The sequence below is a fragment of the Ambystoma mexicanum genome, chromosome 1p (assembly GCF_040938575.1).
Source record: "Ambystoma mexicanum isolate Mex_15411 chromosome 1p, UKY_AmexF1_1, whole genome shotgun sequence".
Classification (NCBI taxonomy): Eukaryota; Metazoa; Chordata; class Amphibia; order Caudata; family Ambystomatidae; genus Ambystoma; species Ambystoma mexicanum.
The window spans coordinates 955,240,633-955,253,892 of NC_090921.1; the positions used below are offsets into that span (position 1 = coordinate 955,240,633).

The window sequence follows — 13,260 nt, forward strand, 5'->3', positions numbered from 1 at the left end:
AGTTTGTGGCAGACTCTGGACCCAGTTGGGACATCCGATTACTGCTTGTCCTGATGGCTATCAGGTCTACACCATCTTCTGCAACCAAGATGTCTCCAATTGAGCTCATGACCAGATGAAAAATGGTGTTATCACAGCATCTGCTCTATAGAACTCAGGAGCAGACACTGATAAATAAATCCACTACTCAGGAGTACATAGAAAATTAAGGAAGCACCTCCAGTACGCTTTTGCTTATGCACAGAGCAATTTAGAAAAGTCGGCTGAAGGAATGAAGACTTATTATGATCTAAATACCACCAAGAAAGAGTATGAAGTAGGGGACAAGGTTTACCTGTACAATGTTCAAAGGAATCAGACCAAGGAGCAAATGTTTCTCTCGTCTTGGCGTGGTGCCTTTGAAATTGTAGATAAAATATCACATGTTGCCTACAAGATCTGCATCCCAAAAGGAGAACAGACAGAAGAAAAATGGGTTCACATCAATCAGTTGAAAATCTGCCATCCCAGACAAGCTTTACGACTGATTGAGGAGCCAAATTAAAGTCAAGCAGAGAAACCATCTGAGGAGTGAAAACCCTGGATGGAGAATTATAACAGGTGAGTATTTTAATTAATAATTAATCTTTGGAAAAACGTGTTGGAGTGATGTTCTCAAATCTCAAATGGAGTGATGTTGTGTCTAGTGTTATATAATGTTGTCCTCTTTTGAAGGGAAGTCTTGAAATTGATGTATATTTCTATGTGAATATTTTCTCTCGAATGTGATGTCCATCTTCCAGGAAAAGTGGTGTGTAAAAAGTACTGAACCTCTTTTTCTTTCTATTTGTTGGATAATTAACTCCATTAACTTCCAGCCTGGAGGCAAGAGGGGGTCCGGAGAGGACCCCAGGAACCTCGGAAGGAAAGGAAGAAAAGGGATGCCGTGCTACACACCCCAACTAATGAATGAAGTTAAGCCGGATGGGCTCCAACCAAAAGAAAATTATGAAAAAAAAAAGAAAAGTGCTTGCATGAAAACCCCACTCAGCCCTGCTCTTCCCCACAAATAAATCTTGCAAGAACAGGGATTAGGGGGAATCTGGGGTGTTATCAATGGGCCCCAAACCAACCGAACTGAAGGGCCATGTGAAAAAGGCCTACCTGTCATTACCCATTACCAATGGAAAAGCAGCATTTTAATTCACAAAGGCAGAAGAAATTCAAAGGTCCCTTTCACATGAAAAACAGGATTTTTAAACACTGACACCAAAAACAGATTTGCATGTGTGTTTGCATGTTGAAGTGAGACATGAGAACAATTTTCCCCAGCCAACATGAAGATGTCAGGGAATAGACATGGTGTGTCTAAACAAGATCTAATATACGTTATGCTTCACATGCAAAATACCAGCAACAAGGGAAAATAAAAACTTTGTTGCATGGGTCACATGAAGATTTCATTTAGGCCCAAGGCAGAACCTTTTGGCTTGTTGGTGGGCAAACTTCACAAAGAACTCCCCCAGTGCAGGCCTGGCTTTTACATCCCACCAGCTATTAACAACTGCAATAAAGTGTGTCCTGCTAATGGTGTTGAAAACCAAATGTCTGCCAGACTTGCTGCCTCTGAAAGCCCAGCTCGGGGCAGGACAAATGGCACTAGCCACTGCATCCCAGGTATTTACGAGCTGCAACCAACTTCAAAGAGACTAATAAAAACACTGGCCGAGAGAGACAAATGGCTTGGAGGAAGCAGAGCTCCTATTTGAATTAACCTGAAGATGTTAAATGGACTATTATAAATTCAGCCTTTTTCTCACCTCCATCATTTGGAAGAGCAAGAGACACTATGCCTGACCCTGGGTATTATTCCAATACTACATCGAAGATATGAGAGACGTTATGCATAAAAGAACTGACATTAACCATTTATTGTGTGACACTTAGCTTGGGGAGGGAAGGACCTCCCTGTGTTGAGGGTGGCCTCTCAATAAACCATTACAGCCACAGCTTGGTGAAAGGCACCGCCATCATCGTTAGAACTAAAGGTGTACGATACCACACTCTGCTATGAAAAAAAAAATATTTTAGCAACATTTGGGGACCTTACTAAATTGAGTTCTGGAGAAGTGTATCTCATGAAACCTGCACCTGACATTTCTCATATGGGGCTCAGTGGATCCATTCACAATTTAAATGTCTTTTCATATAGTAAATATGATTTGTACTATGTGCCAGCTAATTGTACAGCCTTAACACTGACGTTGTGTTGATGTAGTTCGAGTGATTTAATCTCCGTTCACATGCTGTTACTGCTTACTGTTCAATAAAAAGAATTTTTAGGAGACCACCAGGGGGCGCACAAAGAATGGCTACCTGAGCCTTCATCTTCCCCGCAGCCCACAAGGAAATTCTGGCGCATTAATGCAAATTCAGACAGACTGAAAAACAAAGTAGTGAAGCAAGGAGGGGAAGTAGCCAGCACCCAGCAGGCAGCTTCCTGGAAAGAAACAGTGGGGGCAACCCCCCAAAGGAGGCGCAGACAGGAGTCCTCCCCCAAGGGCCTGCCTCAATGCTCGCAAGCTCCAGGGCACCGACCCCGCCCAGCACACAACGCGACGGATCCCAAAGGGAAAGACCGCAGCGAGGGACAAGCTGAAAGCGGCACAAGGAAATTGGATGAATCGCCCTGCCAATGGGGGTGAGTATGCAGTGCAAAACAGCAGGCACCATCCAGAGCAGCCACGCGGGTTGCATAAGCGGTGAGGTCAGCGCCCGTAAACAGAGTAGTGGTGGCAGACAGTGCAGGGCCCCTTGGAATGAAAGAGCCTGATGCAAAGGGGTAGTGACACTCGGCCTGAGGGGGTCCCGGGCCCCAAGAAAGCTCAGCACCTAGGGCTTGGCAACCATCCACCCATCGGCTTCACTTTGGATACCCCAAGCTCCTGGATCAGCCGCTGCCTCCATAACCTAGGGCCCGCCTGTATCTACACCGCAATTCTGGTGCCACACCCCTCCCCAGCAAGCGGTAACAACGGCAGCCCACGGGTGCCAGTGTAGGCATCATCATAAGCCAAATAAAGGGACACAGAGGGTCAAATGGTCCTGCAATCTCCAAAAGCATAGTTCTGCTTGTAGTCAGTCTCTGCATCTGAAGCCTGCAGCAAGATTTGGGGCCCTGAGCGCATGGTGCAAGCAGCACCAGGAGGGCAGTGCAGCAGTGAGGGTGCACACTGTGCTCTACTGTGCCCCTCCACTCTACCCCAAGCCATCTGCAATCCGGACCAGGGGCCTCTCTGCAGCTAGGGAAGCAACAGACGTACGGAACAAAACACAGAGCTGGCCCCTCCGGTACCGTGGGCCACTACCGTGGGACTGATCTTGAAACTGCTGCATACACTCTTGTGCTCTATCCCAACAGGGTACTGCAACCCGCCTTCACAGCAGGTATGAAGTACCAAGGCCAAGAGGTGAAGCCAATGCAATTCAACCAGTTTGAAAGTTGCCCACTACAAGTACAGGCCAACTAAAGGAGCACATGCCAGGAGAACTAGACCCCATAATGGCACACAAGTTACAGGAGTACCACTGCATGAGTCCCAATATGGCGGGCCCATCCTCAAACAGATCTACTGATTATACCAGGAGCAGATCATGATGCTTCCACAAAAGCAGAAATCCGCCTACTCCTAGACGAAATCAGGTCTTTAAAGAGTAGCTTGGCAACCACTGTGAATGCCCTGCAAGACAGAGTAAACAAAATTGAGGATAAAGTAGTGGCCCTGGAGAATTAACAACTGTCCACTGACCTGGTGGAAATGAAGACGGAGGGTCGCTTACAGGATCTGGAGCAAAGGAACGCAGATCTGGCGGCCAAGGTTGATGACCTTGAGAATAGGGATAGGAGATCTAATATACGTATACAAGACCTCAAGGAAACACCAAATAAAACCCCATTGAGCCTGGAAAGGCAAGTGAAAGCCTTGATTAATTCTCTTTTCCCCTCCCCTCTAATGCCAAACCTCGAGTTTGAGACAGTGCATCGGGCAGGAGTCCCCCCAAATGGACCAAGGTCTGTCCTAGCTAAATGCAATCAGTACAGACACAAGGTGGATATTGTGCAGCAGGCAAGGGATCAGGACCATATCGACTTTGAGGGCTTGCGTGATCGTATTTTCCAGGACCTGTCAGCATCTACCCTCACCAAAAGGAGAGATTTTCACCCGCTAACCACATGGCTACGAGAACAAAATATTCGCTAGAGGTGGGGCAGAAGCCTTTCCTTTGAACACGGTAACAAGGAATACAGGGTTGTGTCTGCGGAAGAAGTAAATAACGTTCTGCAAGGCCTAACAGCGGGAGCAAGTGGAGTCAAGAGGGAAAAACTTCCGTCGTCCTCTGAACCACTCAGGAAACCAATAGATCCTTGGCCCAAAAGAGGGTGCAGCAAGGGTACGAGGAAGTGTAAGATATACAACACCCATTGACACACTGGGGGCACATGATTGGACATGATCAGACCATCGGGCTGCATAACGAAACAGGGGGGAGCGCCTTGCCACGCTTTTGGAATATCTTTGGAATGGCAGGGGTGCTGACCCCGGACAGAGAATGAAGACCAGACGTTCCACTTTTTTCTTGTCTTTATTTACCGGGCTGAATAGTTAAGTGTTGGTTACTGAAAGTAAATGCAGACCAAATGCAACTATATTGCAGTCCTACGTTTTGGGTTTCGGGTAGTCCCCCGTAGTGTGGCCCTATGTTTTTTCCTAGGGCGTCTTCAGTTACAAGGGGAAACCATTTCCTTTTCTTTTTTTGGGGTCTGGGGTAGAGTGGGGAATAAAGCGAGGGAGTACTTACGGGGGGGCACGGAGGGACGGTCAAGCTCAAGGGAGCTTCAGCAGGCATTACTTTAGCCCCAAATTGCTCGCATTGCATGCACATGGATAGCAGACTGGAAAAGAAACTACATCCACAAAGCCACAGCGATCTTGAACAGGAGAAGGCGAACACTGGGGCTAAAAACACGGCACTCATGAGATTGTGTACAAACCAGGGGTATTGGCGAATAATTCAGTGTGATTTGGGTCTCTAAATGTGAAGGGCCTTAATTTACCCCAAAAGAGAACAATGCTGATGAGGGCATTAAACCAGTCCAGCCTAGATGTACTCTTTGTTGAAGAAACCAAGTTCCGGAGGGGGGGGGACAGTACCCTAAAGGGAAGGCAACTGGGAGATGCTATTTAGGCATCGGGACCAGTCAAAAAGGGAGGTGTGGGCATTTTATATCGGGCATCACTGGGGTTGCGAATCAGACAAACCCACAGAAACCCCGATGGGAGGTACCTCGTAATAAACGGCACCATTCACATTATGCTCAGCTTATGCGTAAAACAGCCAACAAATCACATTTAGCAGAGAACTTTTTGCTTTCCTAGAAAAATGGAGAATCGGTGGTCTAATCTGTGGGGGGGACTTTAACATGGTGATGGACCCGCATGGGACTGGGTTCCATACAGGGAAGGAGCCGTACCACGCCAGGGAGAGGGCTTTTCCAACTCCTTATGCAGGAACATTCCTTGGTAGATAGGTGGAGATGCTGCCACCCGCAAACAAAAACATACACATTCTATTCTCCCCTGAACCAAATATTTACCCGCATAGGATACATTTTCCTGGAGGCAGCACTGGAACATAACATCGAGAGGGCAGCCATTGAACTAGTGGGTTGGTTAGACCACGACATGAGCACCGTAAATCTTGACTTGGGCCTGAGCATAGGGACGGACAAAAGATGGATCTGCAACGACACACTTTTTAAAGATCATGTCCTCGATGCCGAAATGAGGGAACTTTTTAAGCGAAATGACATAGGTGACCCACCTCGAGCCATAGTGTGGGAAGCAGCAAAAGCAACAACGAGGGGACTTCTGATAGCACAGGGGACATTTACAAAGAGAACTAGACTCCTGCGGGAGACATACCTGAAGGGGGAAATAAGAAACAAAGAGGCTGACCTGGCAAGTGGGATGGGAGACACTGTTAAGACATTGGCAGATATAAAGGAGCTCAGACAAGAGCTGAAAGAAGTGTGTAGTGGAAAAGCATTAACACACCTCTGGTATGTTAAACAAACATTTTATGAAAGAAGAGACAAAGCCCACACCCTACTAGCAGCTAGACTAAGAGGGCAGAGAGCCAAGAGAGTGGTATATAAAATCAAAACCCCAGAGGGGGCAACACTGAACAAACCCACTGAAATTACGGCTCGTTTTGCCCAGTTTTACGAACAACTGTACATCTTTGACTGTACATCCACCCAAGAAAGCATAGACAAATTCTTAGAAACATCTGCGTTTGAATCACTGCAAAGCTTAGATATGGACAAATTGAACGCGCCAATAGTAGTAGAGGAAGTATGTGTCGCCATTTCAAAATTAAAGGCAGGATCAGCGCCAAGGCAAGACGGTTTCACCCCAGCTTTTTTATAAGACCTTTAGCGGTGCTATGGCACCCTTCCTGACCCTACTTTTCAACGACAGCATGGAAACAGGACAGGCCCCAGCATCCTTTGCGTAGGTTAGAATTATCTTTCACCCCAAAGAAGAAATACATTTTAGTGTGGTTCCTACCGGCCGATCTCCCTGTAAAACGTTGATGCCAAGATGTATGCCAGTATACTCTCTAATAGGCTGAGCGGGGTGCTGCCCAGGCTCATACATAATGACCAGGTCGGGCATGTTAAAGGACAACAGGGTTCGGACAAAATCGCAAAACTCTAGACCTGATAGCGTCAATTGACCCTCAAGGCTCATGCCCCACTATAGTCTCAGTGGATACAGAGAAAGCTTTCGACAGGGTGGAGTGGCCGTTTATGCTGCAAGTCCTGAGAAAGGCGAACCTGGGGGCACGTTGGATTACGGGGGCACAAGCTCTATATCTGTACCCCCTCCCCCTTTGCTTTGAGTCAGGGGACCAGGCAAGGCTGCCCTTTATCACCTCTGATTTTTGCATTGGTGATGGAACCTCTGGCCCAGACCATCCGGGAGGACGCCTCAATTGCTGGGATTACGAACTTTGGGAAGGAATACAAGCTAGCACTGTTCACCGATGATGTTTTAGTTTATCTGACGCACACGTCCCGGTCCATCCCAGCTCTCTTACCTGCAGTAGAGGTATATGGGACCCATTCAGGTTTTTGTGTGAATCGAAGTAAAACGGTAATCCTTCCGCTGGATTTCGGTGATACTCCCCCTTAGACAGTCTCCTGAAAACCTGGGGTCTGAAACAAAACCACAACCACATCCGATACCTAGGGGTAACCATCACAAAACAGTTGGGAGAACTATATCAGGCCAACTATACCACGCATTAGATGGCAATTAAAAGGGACATCCAAAGATGGTCAAAACTAAAACTCTCGTGGGCAGGAAGGGTCTCAACAGTTAAAATGAATGTGCTACCACAGCTTCTCTTCCTTTTTCAGTCTCTCCCGGTAGCGCTCCCAGACTCCTTCCATGTGGAAATCAAGCACTCTCTATCAATCTTTCTGTGGGAGAGGAAAAGGGCCCGAATTGCTTATAAAACTATGATTCTTCCAACAAACAAGGGGGGCATGGGATACCGAGACATCTATGAGTAATATAGAGCAGCACAACTCTGCGTGCTACTGGACCACTTAAGGGAATCAGAGGACAAGCAATGGGTACCTGATAGAAGAATGGTTACTTTGCACCAGTCACACTGGGAGTGGGTCCCCCAGAATTTTCTGTCGCAAAGAGTGTGTCAACATCCGATCCTGGCAGTGTTGTGGACTCTTTGGAGAAAGAAACCAGATATGAGCAGTGTTACCACATGGCCCTCTCCTCTAAGCTGCATCTGGGCGCCTGCAGTCAGAAATCTCCTAGCAGATCCAATTTGCTTCCAACTGCAACATGAACAAGGATTGGTTGGAATGGGGTAAATGTGGAGGGATGGGATCTTCCTGGCCAAGGAAGAGTTAGAAGGCGCTCAACAAGACCAGAAATCCAACCACTGTTATACCTGCAACTAAAGGGGCGCTCTCACAGACCAACGGTGGAACAAACTGCCTCAGAGGCAACTCATCCAATTTTAATGTGTACTCAATATACACATGGGCTCCAAAGGGCTGATTGCAAAACTTTATAGTGCTTTATTGGAAAGGGTGCACTTACCAACACCATGCACGCAAGCTCTTGGGAAAAAGACATGGGATGGGAAGGGAATCTAGAGGGATGCGTCGCAGTACACAGAGCTGTTTGGAAATCCACTATCTCTGTCCAATACAAAATGCAAAAAAGCTGCTCATGGAATGGCAACTCACCCCCCAGAGATTAGCGAAAATGTACACGGGAATAAGCCCTCACTGTTGGCGGGGAAGTTCACAGATCAGCGATTATTGGCACCAATGGTGGGACTGCTCCAATGTCCAAAACTATTGGAAGGAAATCTTGGGCTGTATCCACGACATCGAGGCAATTTGGAGGGCTGAGACCCCACTCCTGAGATTGTTTGGGGTCAAGCTAGTTGAAGACCAATACTTAGTCTTGCCCCATTTGCCCAGAAACCTATTCTCCTAGCAGCTTGGGTGTGTTTAACCATATGATGGAAATGTAGCATGCTCCAGACAAAAAAGGAATGGGTGCGTAAGGCCAAAGAGATATATGACATGGAAAGCCTCACAACAACACTGATGGAACGCAGTCACACATAGACCCAATGTGGCTTCCCTTTCTGGAGTATTGGGAATGGAATAAACTGGTGCCCTAATGCCCCAAATGAAAATGTGAAGGAAATTGTTTCTTTTACCCCAGTTAAGTTTGTCATATCATACACTAACTCAAGCAGCTGCCCAAACAGCAGCAATTCTGAACGAAGCTGTAAGCCAACTGTTAAACGTGTACTTGCCATGTGGCAAATGTTTGCTGTTTTTCTCAAAGTTGATTATGTGCTGGAGGATGCGGGGGAGTAGGGAGGGGGAGGGAGGCAGGGGAAAAAAATGAAAATCAGACCAATCTCTTGCACTGTACGACAACTGCGATGTAATGTAATTCTCTACATATGTTGGTCTTCAGTTAAATTCTATTTGCAAATTTAAAAAAATATTTTTTTTAAAACACCTCTGGGGTTATCAACCTCTTCACTACCCACAGGCAGAGCCGGCCTTAGGTGGGTGCGAGCCGGGTGACCGCCCGGGGCACCACGCCCCCCAGGGCGCCATTAGCCCCCGACAAGCCAGCTCGGGGGAGTCTTTCAAGGGCTTCCCCGAGCTGGAGTTGTGGGAGAAGGCGTGGCAGGTGGCCTTTTACTGTAAAATGTGCCCGCGGCGACGGGTGCATTTAAATGCGCCCCTCCGCCGTGGGTACTTTTCAAAAGAAAAGGCGCCATTAGCCCCCCACCACGCCAGCTCGGGGGAGTCTTTCAAGGGGTCCACCGAGCTGGCGTAGTGGCAGGCGCCTCATTGTCATTGAATGCACCCGCTGCAGCGGGCTCATTCAATGACAATGGGGTGCTAACGCGCCCTATTTAACCTCCTCGCCGAGGAGGTTAAATAAATAAATAAATAAAGTTGCCCATCCTGGCTACGCCCCCTTCCGCCCCGCCCCCTGTTAACGAGGGGCGCGCGGTGGGCGAGGGGAGGTGCTATTTCGCCCAGGGCGCTGCTGCCTTTAAGGCCGGCCCTGCCCACGGGCCACTAAGGGACTGACGTCCCTCAGTACCTGTTTGGGACAGATGCAGGGAGCTATGCAATGCATATATGGGCCTTACCCCAGACATCTGCATTGTGTACTGCTGCTACCCTGCTAGAAATTGTATCCCTCATACAGTTTTATTTCTCTTATGACAATTTTCCATGGCATGTCATTTAATGACCATCAAGGTGAAATGAGCAGACAGCAACCACATTGGGGCTCAGAGCTTCTGACTATTTGGTTTTAACCCTGTTGTACTCAAAGTGCCAATCTGGCATTAATTGGCTATGTAGTATGGCTCCTGTGAAATGTACAGGCATGTAAAAACACCAGTGCATCATCAGTGCTATTTTTGAAATACTGTATTCTTTGTGAATTTGGCCAGTAATGTTTTCAAGGAAATATATGAAAAATGTTTCATTGTATAACTAGCAAGCACACTAACCTGTTACTAATGCCAAAATTCTGGATAAAATAATCCGCACGTAAAAGCAGACAGCTAAACCAAACGTTAATTTTAAAAAAACTGCAACTAAAGAAAGTCACATTATGACTGATTTACTGTAGTGGCAGCCAAAGAATAAATGGCAAAGTTGAAGTATTATGTGAACTAAACTAATGAACAATTAATCAAATAATGTATAGTTATTCCCTAAAATTGCTGAAAATAAACATTCTGAAAAATACACAAAAGGGCAAAGGCAAGAGCTTAATTTGATTTATATTTCAGTTAAATAAAGGAAGAAAGTGGCATGAAAAAATGTATGCTGGGTGCCATGACTCCTTTTTCTTTGAAAATACTCTCCTGACTGCTGCTAGTTTCGTATCAGAATCCTGAAGGGGTAAAAAAAATCCTCACAAGTGACGGCCAGAGTCGGAAATACCAAGCACTTGAATAAGTAGACTTTCAAAGAAAGAAGAAGCACCTATCTCTTGAAGGGGTTTTCCCCTGGGTATGGGAGAACATGTGCATGATGTCTGCAGAAAGGAATCCTCCTTGTCTTCATCCCCTCGTAGTCTTCCTCACATGCTGGTGGATTTCAGGGAGACTAAGCTTCCTGAGAAAGTGGACTTCTGCTAACAGCGAAAGTAGGGAAAACCTTAAGTCCTGTCTGTGAAGCGTGCCTATCATTGGATGTGCTGACAACAGAGTGCAGAGATCAACCTCATCTTGAGACAGGCCGTGGCTGCAGTGGAATTCTGTGGCAGAGCCCACTTTTCATTGCGCTGTTGAAGGAAGCATTTGCTAGCATTCTACCTCCTTCAGGTTAGGTAGTGCTGGGACGCCAGTTGCTTAGTTTCAGCAGAGACCATCAGTCACAGCATACATTGGTCCACATTACTAATTAGGTGGTAATTCGGTAGTAAATCCGCCGAATTACTTCCAAATTTGATTTCCACCACTGCCATTTGGTCCTGTGGAGTTACCACAGGATTAAAAGTGGTGGTAGCGTGGTTTAATTCCCAATTGTTTTAGACTCTTTGTGGCTTTTTGTTGGATTTACCACCAGCAGAATTACCGCACGATAAATCCGCTGATTCTTGGAGCAGATTTACCATGTGGTAATTCCGCCAGTGGTAAATCCAACAGAATTATAATTTGGCAGGGCAGGAAAAGCAGCTATAATTCTGGTACTGCCAAAAAAAGTTGTGGTAACAGAATTACTGTCACTTTTTTCCCCCGCCGCCAAACTTGGACCAAGCCCATTATCTTCATTGGGAGGAGATATTTCAAACTAGCCCTCTCTGAGGAGTCTAGCTGGTAGGTAGCTGTCGATATTTCATGAGTGCAGATCCTTAGATCAGAAGTACACCCCTGCAACACTCATTCATTTCCCCCAGCCCGGTAAACACGTTCGGTATTTCGACTCACTACTGAACGAACCCCTGTGAACATTCTAAAGGTTGCAAATACAGACTAAACAAACACGTTTCCTATTGACTCTCTTTCCACTCTATAACCATGCCAAGATACTTGGCAACTTTAAACCTTTGTAAGTGTTCAACTCCTAACCATACGGATATATGGCAAAAGCCATTATTTTTAATGTTATACCTGCAAAGATATCATGGCTGCTAAACCTTGCGTACTTCTACAACATTGTTTAGCTTTCAGTGCACTACTGGGTAGAAGGCTCGGGTCACAAAACACAGTTTGCAAATTAGACAGTTATGTGTTTCTGTTGACAGCTGGTGGTAGTACAACATTCTAAACACTGGCACATGTGTAGCACATGCATAACCACTCGGTTTAGTGAACACGGGACACATATAGCAATATATTCCTTACCTTTTTTCCGTGTACTGGTGTCCTGCTGAGCGGCTGGCGACAGACAGCTGTATTTGTGATGTGTGTCCTTTAACATGATGTATTTCTTGCAATCTGGGCAGAGTTCAGTGCGGCTGCCACAGCTATCATCGTGTTCCTGAAACTTGCAGGAAGCGACTTCCAGGCTGCAGAATTTACATGTTATCAATCGCTCCTCGCACTTCTCTGCCTGTTGGTATAATTAGGCATAGATGGAGGTTAACATTACACTTTTGTGTGCCAACCCTCAGAGCAAGGGCTTGGTTTCCAAGAAGTGGCGAACAGATCTGTAGTTGAAATGAAATGGAAATATATTGCAGCCGCTAACAAATACTTGGTTATAGAAAATCGAAATTAGCACATGATGTTCATGCCAATAGTATTAGGAAATGTATTAACCGTGTCACTCAGGAGGAACGCAAAGTCAGAGAAATTGCAGGCCGAGAGCTGTGTTCACAGGCAAGCTTAGGGTAACACCGCAGAAAAGACATGGACAGTGCAAATAAATAAATAAAGATTCTACAAATAGGTTCTGGTGAACTTTTTTTTAATGAAAATTCCTGCTTTAGTTCATCTGGACCAAGAACGCTTGGATGCCTTTGACCTCTTTGATTCCTCATTTTCTGCCCGCCCGAGTTGATATCACTCCTCACCGGGCAAACAGTTCACCAGCTGCCAGGAACCGCCAGTGGCAGCTTACCCCAAACCTTAAGGTCAGCCGTTCCATCAATGCCCCTCAATTTGGGCATTGATTGGACAGTCCTTATATGTGAGCCGTATAAGCACTGTTCCATCAATGCCCAAATTGATGCAGAGTCAGTTAAGGAGCTGTTATGCTCTACCAGTTCATAGGCTGCCAACAGGTCTAGCAGGCTCAGTGCGACCAGGTGAGCTGTTGTCCAGGGCTTTCGGTAAGTTTTGTACCAAGTCTCATTTTGGTGGCTGAGTGATCGGGCTAATGGGACACTAGGGTCCAGGTGCGTCACCCACATTGTGATTTAGGGCCAGAATAAGGTACGCAGGGGTCCCCTAGGCTGTGCAGTTCATCACCGGCCATGGCTCCCTAGTACTTATCAGTACACAGAATAGTTTTGGGAAAAGTTAAAGTAGGTCCTGAAATATAACTGCCACCAAGACTTTGATGGATCAGAGTAAAAGAAGCTTAAGGTACAGACAAAGGAGAAAGGGGGCCACAGAACAACTCGCCAACCTCAGTGGCAACAATAGCTCGCTCCATTGCCCAGAGAAAGATGAGGGACG

General features: G+C 46.4%; 1 protein-coding gene across 2 annotated transcripts in view; it reads right to left on the bottom strand.

Moving 5' to 3' along the window:
- Positions 1 to 13,260, bottom strand: part of XAF1 (XIAP associated factor 1) — a 415,035-nt gene that overhangs the window by 227,701 nt on the left and 174,074 nt on the right. For both annotated transcript variants that reach the window (XM_069653416.1, XM_069653407.1), the window contains exon 4: positions 11,983 to 12,190. In XM_069653416.1, coding sequence (XP_069509517.1) covers positions 11,983 to 12,190 — 208 coding nt within the window. The remainder of the gene's footprint in view (positions 1 to 11,982; positions 12,191 to 13,260) is intronic.